A 13,624-nucleotide genomic window follows, 5' to 3' on the forward strand; every position below is an offset into this window, starting at 1 on the left:
TTTCACAGATCCCAAGGTGCCCCTGGTGCCACCACGCTTCCTTGAAAGGTTCAGCAACAGGAAGGTGAAACAAGGAGCCAGCATTACTCTGTCTGTCAAAGTAGAAGGTTTGTTTCATTTACTGTATTGCTTTAAAATCCTTTAAGAGTACTCTGGTAAAACAGTAATCCCCATAATCTGGGGACATCCAAAAAGTTTCATCTTGTGTTAAAAATCCTCCATGCTCCCTGTTACTTTTTCAGGCTCTCCCACTCCTATGGTCTCTTGGTTAAAGGAGGAATCAATGGAAGATGTCCTGTGGATCAAGCCTGATACTGAGGGATACAAAATAGCAAGCTCAGGGTGCAAGCACAGCCTCATCTTGATGGACGTGGGAACAGAATATACTGGCGCCTATACCTGCATTGCCACAAATAGAGCAGGACAGTCCATCTGCACTGCCCACCTCGAGGTTGATGACAGTAAGGAAACAAAGTTCTTAAGGCACTTCATATAGAAATTATATTGATTTTTGAGTAAATGAATAAGCTAGAACACACACAGGCACACACTGCCTTGTCTCCTGGGTTGGATTGTAATTGTATTTATGTGTTTCTACCCATCTTACTTAGTACCACAACCAAAGAAAGAGACCAAAGCCTCAGAGTGAGTATTTCTTTCAGATTTCAGGTTCACAATGGCATCCCGCATAAAAAGACATTTTAAATTCATGTTTAATGAAAATATTACGTTTTTTTTCTCCTCAGGGTTCTTGGAATTACAGTTAGTCCTCCAGAAGAGGAGGCTGGTAGAGGAAAAGGTTAGACATATCATCTTAAACATTGGCATGTGTTATTTATAGTAATATCATCTGTCATTTAGAGTAACATACAGTATTTGTAGTTGTAAATATTGCAATATTTATGGAGTTATTTATTTCTTTGTATGTGCTTCAAGAGGGTAAATTACCCTACCTAGGTGAAGTAGGTAGCGAGGAATTCCTCATGAAGCTCACCTCCCAGATTACTGAAATGGTATCAGCAAAGATCTCCCAAGGTAAGTGTATGTCATGGACCGTTCTGTTTAAAGTACTTTCTACAGTGTTGAAATATAAACTTGAGAGAGCTCCAGAAAGCTGAATGTACAGTAAAAACCAACTGTTTAGGTTAACTTAAGTGTTTCTACACACCAAGCTTAGCCTAACATTACCAGGCTTGTTGAAATTTGGAATGGGATATAGTGTTGAATGTAGTGTCCTGTAGTAGATACTTCATTTGGATTAGAATATGGATGAAAACACAGGAAGATCTTTCAGCTCCAGACTCTGTAAAAAGTAAACACTCGCATGTCCAACTAATATCCAGCAGGGACAGGTACCTTTTGGTGTTAAGGTGGAATAGAATCCAATATTGTTTCATTCAGTGCAAAATGATTAATTCTGTCTTCATCGTACATGATGGAGGCTAGCTGCGACCAGACAAAAATACTGTATGTCAGAGATAGGTAACCGAGGTCATCGGCTCACAGAACTATATAGGTTTTCCTTTAAAACACAGTGTTGTTTGTGGTTGAGTAACAATCTGCAGGTGGCATGTTCCTTTGCTAACTTAGAGTAGTCATTTTTTCTGATCCTGCGTGTGAAACCTGCATGAATGTCTTCACTAGTTGTTAACTCTGAAGATCCTGAAAGTATACAAGTAATCCACACATTATGTTGGATACAGTGCTTCGTTTCTTACCAGTCAGGTTTGGTTGAATTCATTCTGATTATTCAAGAATTGTCAACGTGCCGTTTGATCTGAATGCTTCAGCACTTCAATCTTGAATTAGAATTCAACTTCCCAGTAAATGTGTGGTTGACATCAAACCTGACAGAGGCATGTTTGTTTCCTGCTCTCCTAGTGCTTATTTTTTAGCATGTTTGGTTTTACCCACAACGATATAACTTCTCATTGCTTCATACGGACATAATTTACCACATTTAAATCCATCGGTTCAGTAATCCAACCAATTCAATTCTCATCCAATCATTAATTTGTTATTCAGACAGTTTACAGAATCTTGAAGTGCTCCAGTGGATGAAATCTTGGCCCAAATCTACGAGTATGTATCCCAAGTGCATCAGTTTCATGGTTAATACACATTTTTCCATTGAAGTGTGGATACAGATAACTGAGGTACAGTTAGTTTTACATTCAGGTAAAAAAAAACATGTTTTATATATGAAGGTATGACATCTGATTGAAATGGATTTCAAATTGATCTTTGACTTTGAAGTCTCACAAACGTATAGCTGGAATACATGCTCCCCGCCAGAGCTCAGATAATAAGTGTTATCTGTACTGTAGCTTTTGCATGTCACCAAACTAACACATGGCAAAGCATTGAGAATGAAATGATTGTTGTGGGGTTTTTTGTTCTATACATCATCAAATGAACTAAAATTCAAAGTGATGTATAGGGGTAATGGCTTCAGTGTTTTGATGAACGTTACCAAGTAAATTAAACGCCAGTAGATGCCAGCTAGATGCCAGCAAGAGTCAGTTAGTCCTTTAAGTGTGACTTTGAGCTGACGCCTGGGGCCTCAGCTGAGCTCTGACACTGGCCACAGATAACCGTTACAACATATGATAATCCCTTCCTTTGCCAGACCATCCATCTTTCACATATCACTGAAAAATGAAGTTTAAAAGATAGATGGATTATATTAAGTGTACATGCTCTGCTTCGTTGCATTGACCTGTCTTCCTCTGATAACCTCCCTCCGTCCCTGCTGCCTCAGCTTCGTTACGCGTACCAGGTGTCGATAGTGATGACGAGACCAAGACCCCTTCTCCATCGCCTCATCACGGCCGCTCTCGCCCTCCCTCCCTCATTGCCGACTCCTCCTCTGAATCTGATGAGGGGGATGCCAGGGGAGAGGTGAGATATATAGACAGTCTCAGTGTGATATTTTGTCATCCAGAATTGTTTTGCTATAAACTTCAATGTTTATATGGGTCATAGATATGGGGAAACATTCAGTTATCTCTCTAAAATGTAATCATGTAAAGGATATGATCAGATTTGTTCAAGTCCATCTTAAATCAATCTTGACATAAGTAAGAGATCCTTCTCTTATGATGGGGGACTAAATCCACAGTGCTTGTTCTATGTACACACTTGTTCTATATAATAATAGTATTCAACCTTTATATGAAAATAATATGAGACTTCAGCAGTTATTCAAATGATTTGAAAAGTGTCTAAGCTGATCAACGCACAGCAATAGGAATGTCAAAGAACCAAGATTGTGCACAAATATGCAGCTTCATGTCATACAGGATTTATGCGCGTCATGCTATCAAAACGTCTTGTTGAGTTGTGATTAATATTCACATCCTTACAGATGTTTGACATCTATGTGGCGACGGCGGACTACAACCCCACCACTGCAAGCAAAGAATCGATCTCTCTTAAGGAGGGGCAGTATGTTGAGGTTTTGGACTCAGCTCATCCACTCAAATGGTTGGTCCGGACCAAACCCACCAAAACCACACCATCCCGCCAAGGCTGGGTCTCACCTGCATACCTTGACAAGAAACTCAAAGTACGTCTTAAAACTAAAGTCACTTATCCACCAACATAACATCTGAACTTTTTTTCAACCAGTGTCAATTAATTGTATTGAGGCCTTTTGAAAATGTTCAAATGAATACTAAAAATATGTATTCTTCCAGCTCTCTGCTGATACGAGTGACCTTCCAGAGACAAGTGCAGAGGAGGTGTCTGAGAGTGAATACAAGAGGAAATTATTGTATGTATCTACACTCACTTACTGAATACTGGGACTAAAGGACGTATAATAACCAAGTATTATTTCATGTCCCTAGCCAACTCATCCAAGACTTGATAAATGGGGAATCAGAGTTTATCAAACAGATAGACTTCTTTACCTCCCATTACCTGAAGCATGCAGACAGCCCTGATGCACCACCTGATGTCAGCAGCCAGAAGGAAGCCATCTTCAGGAACATTGAGGATCTCAAGTCCTTCCATAGCAAGTGAGCTCACGTTTGGATGACTTGTCACGTTAGTCATATTTTTTTAAAGAAAGTGTAGTAAAGTAAGAACATCTGTTTTCCATGTCCTTTATGCAATACACAAACGTTTTTCAATGCATTCGTTTCCCCATAATTTTGTTTTTAGGGCGTTCCTCCCAAAGATGAGCGACTGTGACACGGATGATGATGTAGCCATGTGCTTCCTGAAGAACAAGGATGGCTTTGAGAAGTACCTCCAGTATATTGTTGGCCAGGGTCAGGCTGAATCTGCCATCAGTGACAAGGCTGTTCACCACTTCTTTAAGGTAAGAACCTAACCTTCACTCTCTAACCCTAAATTTAACATCTGTTTCCACACTTTAACAATATGTTTGTATTGCCCACCTATTAAAAGTTTATTTAGTAACTTACGACTGTATATTCGTATTTGGTACCTTGTAAATACCTCATCATTAGGGTGTTGAGAAAAGACTCCGGACAAGTATAACTACTTGAATTTAAAAGTATTCCCTTCACTACCTTGTAGGAGTACACAGAGAAAGTGCAAGCCAGTGCAGACCCTGCAGACCCCCCTGTACGCAGCATCAACGCCAGCCTCCAACAACCACTGGAGAGGATTCAGAAGTACAAGGCCATCCTCAAGGTGACAACTTTTACATACAATATGCTGGACCTCTTGAGGTTTGGTTCACAGCACTACACATAGGAATACATTCCTTTCCCCTCTATTGTTGTCACTAGGCCTGTCACGATAACAAAATTTGCTAGGCGATTAATTGTCCCAGAAATGATTGCGATAAGCGATAATATTGCCATTTTGAGATCATTTTCAACTGATATAATGTGAGTACACCCTTTCAAAGATCAAAACGTTTATTTCTAAAGAATATTTAACATGAGAACTGGAAAACATTTAAAATATCCAAAATAAATAAATAAAACAACCAAAAACAATAAATAAAATGGACTCTCAATCTAGTTCAACAAAAATGCACTTGAATAAAAACACACACAACCGAAACAATAAATAAATCGGACGTTAACTAGCTGAGCATCGGCAGCAGCAAAATAAGCGCTGGCGATTACAGCAAGAGGATGGAGCTCGCTGACGAGCTGAAACGGCAGAAGACCCTGAAAGAAGTGTTTTTCAATCGGGAGAAGGCCTTCCACGAGAAAGTGGAGAAGCTCAAGAGGGCAAGTGACCCCCAGAACTTCCAGAAAGAGGAGAACCTGAAGTCCTCAACCAGCCTGGAGAACTTCATGAACCTCCAGGCTGAGATAGAGGTCACCCATGAGAAGGCTGTTCTTATCCGCCAGCTGTAGAGGGAGATCCAGACCCTGAAAGAAGACCTCTCTGAGAAAGAGGAGGCCTTAAATGACATGAGTGAGAGCCTGAACTTACAGGGCTCAGCCTGCCGGCAGAACTACCTTAACCTCCATGCTGAGAAGCAAGTCACTCAAGGCCTCCGAGCCCAATTAGCTCAGCTCAAAAAACGGTACCAGTGCAAGACCCTGCAGCAGGAACAGCAGAAGGAGGCTCTGGAAAAACTGCACTCCTCAAAGACTCAGAGGACCTGAAAGACAAACAGGTCTCATCCAACCAGGAGCTGGTGTCTAACCTCCACACTGCCATTGAAGACAATCAGGGCCTCAGAGAAACTCAGCTCAGAGAAGAGCTCCAGAAGAAGACCCTGGACCAGGAGCAGGAGAAGGAAGTCCTTGAAGAACAGGTCACTGCCAACCAGGAGTCACCAGCAGACAACACAGACAACAAGGTCATGAGAGACAAGCTCCTGAGCAAGAAGTTCTATATATATTAAAAAAAAAAAAAAAACGCATTTACTTGCTATTGCTTGGTTTACATGTTGTGTTTATGGTTGCTATGGTAACTCAGCTCAAAGAAGAGCTCCAGAAGAAGACCCAGGAGCAGGAAGAGGAAGTCCTTAAAGAACAGGTCACTGCCAACCAGGAGTCACCAGCAGACAACACAGACAACAAGGTCGCGAGAGACAAGCTTCTCAGCAAGAAATTATGTATATATTTAAAAAAAAAAAAAAAAAAAAAAAGCATTTAGTTGCTATTGTGTTTAATCGTTTTGTTTACGGTTGCTATGGTAACGGTTGCTATGGTAACGGTTGCTATGGTTACGGTTACCATGGCGACGGTTGCTATGGTTACGGTTACCATGACAACGGTTGCTATGGTTACGGTTACCATGACAACCGTTGCCATAGCAACCGTAAACAAAGACACATAAACCAACACAGCAACTCATTTTTTTTTTTTTTTTTTTTTTTTTTAAATAAATACATAACTTCTTGCTGAGGAGCTTGTCTCTCATGACCTTGTTGTCTGTGTTGTCTGCTGGTGACTCCAAGTTGGCAGTGACCTGTTCTTCAATAGTGATGTGTCGGTCGCGAACGATCCGGCTCTAAGAGCCGGCTCTTTGAAGTGAACGATGGGAGCCGGCTCCTCACTGGGAGCCGATTAATTAATTTTTTTTTTTTTTTCTCCGCTAGTTTTGGTGAAAGCCACAGGTGATTGGTCAATATGTGTGGCGGCAACTGCGTGTCCATACACAGAGCAGTGGGGGCGGGGGACAGGGAGGTTCAGACACACACAGCAGTGAGCACACGCACACGCACACGGAGGGAGACAAGAGAGCGAGAGAGAGGACGAGAGAACGAGCGAACTAGAGAGAGAGAGAGAGAGAGAGAGAGCGCGATGAACAAACGGTGAGAAAATGAGTGACAGCAGCAGGAAACGTAGTAGAATTTGGACCCATTTCAATGCTATAAGCAGCTCAAAGGCGGAGTGTAACTTGTGCAAGGTGAAAATATCATATAGAGCAGGCTCCACAAATAACCTGCACAGGCACATGAGGACCTTCAATGTAAATAGTCCATCTTCTTGCACATATGCAACCAGTGAATTTTCTGTTTTGTTTGTTTTGTTTTTTAAACACTGGTGAAACAAGGAGTCTGGAGCCCTGGATGGGACTTTGTTTTTTATAGCCTACTTAATAATTTATTTTTGTAGCACTCTGTTCAAATTTGAGTGTATTCAGTAGCTTAATAAACCTATATAAATGATACATATTTGATATAGTGTATGTTTTTCACATTAGTAATTCATTTTACACATGGTTTTGCATTATTTTTGGTGATAAACATACTTTAAGCAACAGAAAATCTGAGGAGCCACTTGGGAGCCGAAAGAGCCGGCTCTTTTTAGTGAGCCGAGCCAAAAGAACCGGCTCTCCAAAAAGAGCCGGAATTCCCATCACTATTCTTCAAGGACTTCTCCTGCTCCTGGGTCTTCTTCTGGAGCTCTTCTTTGAGCTGAGTTACCATAGCAACCATAAACACAACATGTAAACCAAACAATAGCAAGTATATTTTTTTAAATATACGGCAGCTGTGGCATTTGGCTTTGAAACCACTTCCATCTTTTTAAAACTCCAAATCTCAGCTAGCGTGTTTGCTACTAGCGGGACTCCGATGCTACACGCTACACCAGGGGTCCGTCTCCACACACAGAGACTGTGCGCTGACAGGTAACTGACACAACGCGTGACGAGGGCTACACGGTGATGCACCGGAGTGAAAACTCTCTGGTGGAGAGACGCAAGGAAAAATGTAAATTATCGCGGCTGGCAAAGTTACCAAGCTCATTGAAAGTTATTATGCGATTAATTGATTTATTGCTAATTGCAACCGTCCTAGTTGTCACCACCGTTTAATTGAAATCTCTTTTCTAACGTCTTTAGGAGCTCATCCGAAACAAGGCAAAAAATGGCCAGAACTGCTGCCTGCTGGAAGAAGCGTATGCCATGGTGTCTGCACTCCCTCAGCGCTCTGAAAATACCCACCATGTCTCCATGATCGAGAACTATCCTGCCACACTGGAAGTATTAGGAGAGCCAATCAGACAGGTCGGTGGAGTAACTGTTTAGTACAGTGTTTGTAAGCATGACTGTGTTTGTTTCATTCATTATGTTGATTCTCCCCCTTTAAACCAGGGACCCTTCCAAGTGTGGGAAGGGGCTCCAGGAATCAGGACATCCTCTAGAGGTCACCACCGCCACGTCTTCCTGTTTAAGAACTACTGTATAATCTGCAAACCCAAGAGAGACAGCAACACTGACACACAAGCGTATGTTTTTAAGAACATGATGAAGGTAAGACTTTTATTAGAATCACACCCTCTTCCGTTTGAAGACACTGTCATCCTGATCATGTTGTTTTTCGGTGTTCTTCATCCTGTTGTAGTTGAATAACATCGATGTGAACGAGACAGTGGAGGGGGATGACCGTGCCTTTGAGATCTGGCATGAACGTGAGGACTCTGTGAGGAAATACACCTTGCAGGCCCGAACTGTTACCATCAAGAACTCGTGGCTGAGAGACTTCAGAGAACTGCAGCAGCGATACAGCACGCCTGCATGGAGTAAGTCAAACACACAAGGTCTAGCATCGTATTCTCTCTTTTATCACATGTATTTTGATATTTTCCCACCTTAATTGCTACTTTTGCCGATTCATTTCCCTTCACAGGTCCTCCTGACTTTGATGAAATTCTGGCAAACTGCACAGCAGAGCTGGGGCAGACTGTTAAACTGGCCTGTAAAGCCACTGGAGTACCCAAACCTACAGTCACTTGGTACAAGGGTACGCCATGTCTTTAGCCATTTGCTCTATTGGAAAATATAAAGAGTAATAGTACATTGAGTGACAGACAGACTGTGTGCTAACAGTATCTGAGGCCAAATGTGTCTCATCAATGCGTGGTTTACTTGTGGGATGTAGATGGACGCTGTGTGGAGGCAGATCCCCATCACATCATCATTGAGGACCCCGATGGTTCCTGCACACTGATCTTGGATAACATGACAGCAGATGATTCAGGCCAGTACATGTGCTTTGCCACAAGCCCAGCGGGCAATGCAAGCACTCTTGGCAAGATAACTGTTCAGGGTAAGTTGCATACATGTACAGTGTGATAGTGAAGAATTAGAACAACACAGAACATATCTTTAATTAGTCACACAGTACTATTTGTGAAGCCAATTCATTTGAATTAGATATTAGTATTTAACAACATTATATTTTGACATATCTCTTGTAGTGCCTCCGCGTTTCGTGAATAAAATGAGAAACGCTACGTTTGTTGCTGGTGAGGACGCTCAGTTCACCTGCGTGATACAGAGCGCCCCCAACCCCAAGATCAGGTATGACATTTGCAGAACATTTTAAGGAAATTCAGAAGTTGCTGTGAAACGTCTGTTGCCCTGCATGGTAACTTGTTTCCTCTTCTCTGGCTGTGTTTATGGTGAAGGTGGTTCAAGGATGGGAGGCTGCTGACCGACCAGGAAAAGTATCAGACCTACAGCGAGCTCCGCAGTGGAGTCCTGGTCATGGTAATAAAAAACCTGACAGAGAGAGACCTCGGACACTATGAGTGCGAGGTTGGTCGACATTCAAATCATTATGGTGTTATTTAAACTGATGTAAAAGTGGAAAAGTATAAATGTCGACTCTAGTTGATATCAATTAACAACAGTACATTTTCTCTAAAAATATATTCTCTGCCAGCTGTCCAACCGTCTGGGCTGTGCCAAGTGTGCTGCTGATTTGGTTCCACCCTCTGCTGTGGCTCGCTCTGGTGAGCAGGCCATCACTATTGAAGGTAGGAGCACTGACTTTATCCTCACAGAACGACACTCTGTAGACCTTTTTTTCTAATATTCACATGTTTTTTAGATTCTGAATAACCTTGCCTGTAATGCAGATTTAAAGAACACATGGGCTGATGAATCTTTTACTCTAGATTTTCACTTTTCTTTAATGCATCTGTTCAATCTCGCCTATTCTGCTTCCACTCGTAGTTACTGAGAAGGAGACCAGGATACCAAAGAAAACCATCATCATGTAAGTGTGAACAGGCTAAAATTACATTTGTGCTTAAAACATGGTTTGTTCCCTGGTTGTGTTTAAATCAACCTCTTGACATTTTCCCTTACATGTCCTATACTTCATTAGGAAATGTTACTTAGGCCATAAGAAAGAGCTTCCTCTAAAACTGAGAGCTTTTGTCAAAAATATCTTTAAAGATGTTTGTTTCAGGACAGATTGGTGATACACATGCACTTAATGTTTAATTCTTTTGGTCTTGTATGAAATATAATATTGCTTGTTTAACGATAAAATGGACATTGGAGCTCGTTTGTGTGTCTCTCTGTGGCCCCATGCATGCATCGTCGTGTAGTATTTAAAACCTGTGTGCAAATGTTCCATCTCAAGGATAATGAAAGGATGGGCTGTCTTCACCAGAGTGACGTTTTCTTTAACAAGCCACTTTATTTTTGTAGCTCCTCACACAGCATTTGTATATGAATCCAACACTTACTGTAGCGACACACGATATGCACGTGGGAAGTGCTAACTTGACATCACACTTTTCTTTCTAGTCTTTGGGGTGTTAGCGTTTCCTATTTTGGATATGTAGGTCAGCGTCACTTGGCCCATCAGCTTCAGTCACTGGTGTGAAAACTGCATGCAGCCTGGTGTTTCTTTCACTATGGCTCTAATCATTTCTGCGTTGTCTTTTTCTCTTTACTGCAGCGAAGAGACCATAACCACTGTAGTGAAGAACCCACGTATGAGGAGGCACAAGTCTCCCGGCTTGACTGTTGCTGGAGCACACCGCTCGGAGACGTCTACCCCAGAACTCGCAACAGCCAGGCCGAGGAGGATGCCCACTCCAAAAAAGACCACCCTTCCAACCCTCTATGTCACTCAGCCTGAGGGGGCGGAAGCGAGAGCCATGGAGAGCAAGTCCAGGTGGATCGAGGTAGAGGAGGTCATCGAGTATAAGGTCAGTAAATCTCCCAGGCTGCCCAGGAGGAGAGGCATCTCACCGGCAGTGTCTGATCGTGCAGCCACTCCATCCAGACCCAAAAGGTCTCTGCCGGAAAACCCAAACGCTAACAATTCCAACAACAAGCTGGTGGAGCAGGCCCAGGCTCAGCTGCAGGGAAACGTCAGCAGCCAGCCGCTGTCCTGGGAAGAAGAGGAGGGTAATGTTACCTCTGAGTCCGTCGCTAGAGTCACTGCAGAGCCACATGAGCTCTCATCGGTCCTCACTCAAGCTGGAGAGGACAGTGAGGATGAACAGACTGTCATCTTTGAACCTGAAGATGAAGATCAGGACTCACTCGGACAGCAGGAGCCTACAATTCTGACGCAAGGAGGTCGTGTTCTGACCCTTGAAGACTTGGAGGATTACGTCCCAGAAGAAGGAGAGACCTACGGCTCGTCCAGCACCCACAACCCCACTGCAGAAAAGCCCTGTGAGATCTCTGTGCTGCAGAGGGAGATCGGTGGATCCACAGTGGGACAGCCGGTGCTCCTCAATGTGGGGCGGCCTGTTGTGCTCCCGAGGCAGAGGAGCGGCTTCTTCAGCCGCTTCAGGGAGCATCTCTCCAGCAGCCTTTTCACATCTTCTGCACCCCAAGCCAGCGGAGGCCAGTCCAGGATGGAAAGGCGTGTCCCCATCCAAGTGAGCCATACAAAGCTGGAAGTAAAACCTTCATACTGCTCAGAGGTGCAGAGAGTTGAGGGGGGGCAGCAGAGCTTCAAAACCAAAGTGTCAACTCAGACCTACGGCTACACATCAGTGGGCAACCCAGTCACTGTTCAAATTAGTGATAACCTTCATCAGAACCAGCAGTAGCAAACTATTTTAATTTGGTACAACAAACCCTCTGAGTCTTAAATGAGGACATTTCTACTTCTATGAAAACACATATTCTAACCTGAACTATATTTACTGCATTTGAAAAACCATTCCATTTTGAAGCTGCCCATCAGAAAATAGGCTCATCCTCTGGGTCTTTTTCTTTACAAATGGTTAGAGTCAGATGGTTTCTCTAGACAAGGCAAGTTGGAAAATGTAGGTATACATGTATCACTGTAACCATGTTTCAGTCCCAAACTGCTTAGTTACACCTGCTTTATGACATGTGGACGATGCATTTACATGGTGATACATGGAAATAGGAGAGGGAAAAGTACATTTTACAGATTAACTACTAAATCGTCTGTTCTGATTAAGTGGAACATGATGTTTTTTGTTCACAAAAACACAACTTCACCATGTCATGAACCGTAACCCAACGTTAACTGATCCAGGCATTATCCTTAGCGAAGACTCCTGCTATATACACAGAAATAGTTATACAGTATATTTAAAAGATTACTTTTTTTACCTTTTAAAAAGTGTTTGCACCTGCAGTGCTTTCTATACCTGGAGCAGCAGAAATAGTTAATGACTATTGGTGAAGTCGTGTCTACATGTTTCTTGTTCAGTATTGCAATAAGTTACTTTAAATATGCAATGCTGATGGTGTACAATAACAGAACTCTGGTAACCGTTGTGGTCCATTGGCTGTTTAAGTTTAATCAAAGGTGTTTGGCAGAAATTCTACTTTGGTTGTTTGTGAAGGAGTTCTAGATGAGCAGCTGATACAAATATGGCATTTCTACCACTAATTCATTTAGAAGGTGTACCTGTTTCACATTTCTGTGTATGACTGCATGCATGTCATTTATTCTGAAAAAAAAAAGTAGTCCGTTAATTGAATATTAAACTCAGCTGCGTCTACGAATGCAATGCAATCACCTGTGAATTCACAGGATATCACAGGGACAGTCATATGTAAGGGATGAATATTTAGATGAGTGACTGCATGTATTTGCTTTACCAAAGCAGATGTGTTTATCCAGAGTAGCCAGATCTATAATATTGTATTTGATCGTGAGCACATTTTGTGCAAAGTACTTGAGTTGACAGAATTAAAGATTTGTGGTGTTTGTGTTGTTTTTAAAAGGTATTTTAGTCAGTTACATGGATCATGTTATGTATTAACATTTTAAGCACCAATAGATTATAATTGCTTGTACTGTACCTGTGTAGTTTTTGAAAACATGTTTGAGTCCTCAGTGTTAATAAATAGATGTATTGCAAATAATATCTACGGCAAGCTTCTTTCACAATTCTTATTTATCCATCCATCCATCGTCTACCGCTTCTCCTGTATTCAGGATCGCAGGGGGGCTGGAGCCGATCCCAAGTATGAAAGACAACAACATTAATGCTGGATTGTTAAATGTCTGTGTTAGTCATAGTATATCACAATCAAAGCAAAAAAGAAGTTCTAGTATGTCAAAAGAAGTCGTACATTTCACATCAAAAATCGTACTCTAGCACCAAGAAAGTAATGGAGAAAATCATACTATAGTATGTCAAAATGTCCCTGAAAAAGTCAGGGGACAAAATTCATAAAATGTGGTAAAAAGTTATTAAAAAGTCAAAAAAGCCACCGTATCATATGTCAAGCAAAGTGAGCGTGCAGTATCCTAAGTCCAAAACAGTCTTGAAAAGTCAGTCAAATTTTTCTGAAAAAAAAACCGATTAATGTCAAAATTTCTCCGAAAAAAAGTCTGTGGACAAAATTAATAAAATGTGGTAAAAGGTGATTAAAAAGTCAAAAAAGCGACCGTATCATACGTCAAGCAAAGTGAGCGTGCAGTAAGTCCAAA

General features: G+C 41.9%; 1 protein-coding gene across 1 annotated transcript in view; it reads left to right on the plus strand.

Annotated features, from left to right (window-relative positions):
• obscnb (obscurin, cytoskeletal calmodulin and titin-interacting RhoGEF b) overlaps nucleotides 1–12,093 on the plus strand; it is a 59,165-nt gene extending 47,072 nt beyond the window's left edge. Inside the window, exons 62-83 of the mRNA XM_084008167.1 lie at nucleotides 9–107; nucleotides 243–461; nucleotides 612–645; nucleotides 747–799; nucleotides 937–1,035; nucleotides 2,026–2,082; nucleotides 2,762–2,901; nucleotides 3,368–3,568; nucleotides 3,699–3,775; nucleotides 3,852–4,022; nucleotides 4,168–4,327; nucleotides 4,549–4,665; nucleotides 7,792–7,956; nucleotides 8,044–8,202; nucleotides 8,294–8,471; nucleotides 8,579–8,692; nucleotides 8,831–8,998; nucleotides 9,150–9,252; nucleotides 9,360–9,489; nucleotides 9,617–9,710; nucleotides 9,910–9,952; nucleotides 10,646–12,093. Coding sequence (XP_083864293.1) covers nucleotides 9–107; nucleotides 243–461; nucleotides 612–645; nucleotides 747–799; nucleotides 937–1,035; nucleotides 2,026–2,082; nucleotides 2,762–2,901; nucleotides 3,368–3,568; nucleotides 3,699–3,775; nucleotides 3,852–4,022; nucleotides 4,168–4,327; nucleotides 4,549–4,665; nucleotides 7,792–7,956; nucleotides 8,044–8,202; nucleotides 8,294–8,471; nucleotides 8,579–8,692; nucleotides 8,831–8,998; nucleotides 9,150–9,252; nucleotides 9,360–9,489; nucleotides 9,617–9,710; nucleotides 9,910–9,952; nucleotides 10,646–11,756 — 3,692 coding nt within the window. The 3' untranslated portion in view covers nucleotides 11,757–12,093. The remainder of the gene's footprint in view (nucleotides 1–8; nucleotides 108–242; nucleotides 462–611; nucleotides 646–746; nucleotides 800–936; nucleotides 1,036–2,025; nucleotides 2,083–2,761; nucleotides 2,902–3,367; nucleotides 3,569–3,698; nucleotides 3,776–3,851; nucleotides 4,023–4,167; nucleotides 4,328–4,548; nucleotides 4,666–7,791; nucleotides 7,957–8,043; nucleotides 8,203–8,293; nucleotides 8,472–8,578; nucleotides 8,693–8,830; nucleotides 8,999–9,149; nucleotides 9,253–9,359; nucleotides 9,490–9,616; nucleotides 9,711–9,909; nucleotides 9,953–10,645) is intronic.
• Nucleotides 12,094–13,624: the final 1,531 nt, after the last annotated feature.

The sequence above is a fragment of the Eutrigla gurnardus genome (assembly GCF_963514095.1).
Source record: "Eutrigla gurnardus genome assembly, chromosome: 4".
NCBI classification, from domain to species: Eukaryota; Metazoa; Chordata; class Actinopteri; order Perciformes; family Triglidae; genus Eutrigla; species Eutrigla gurnardus.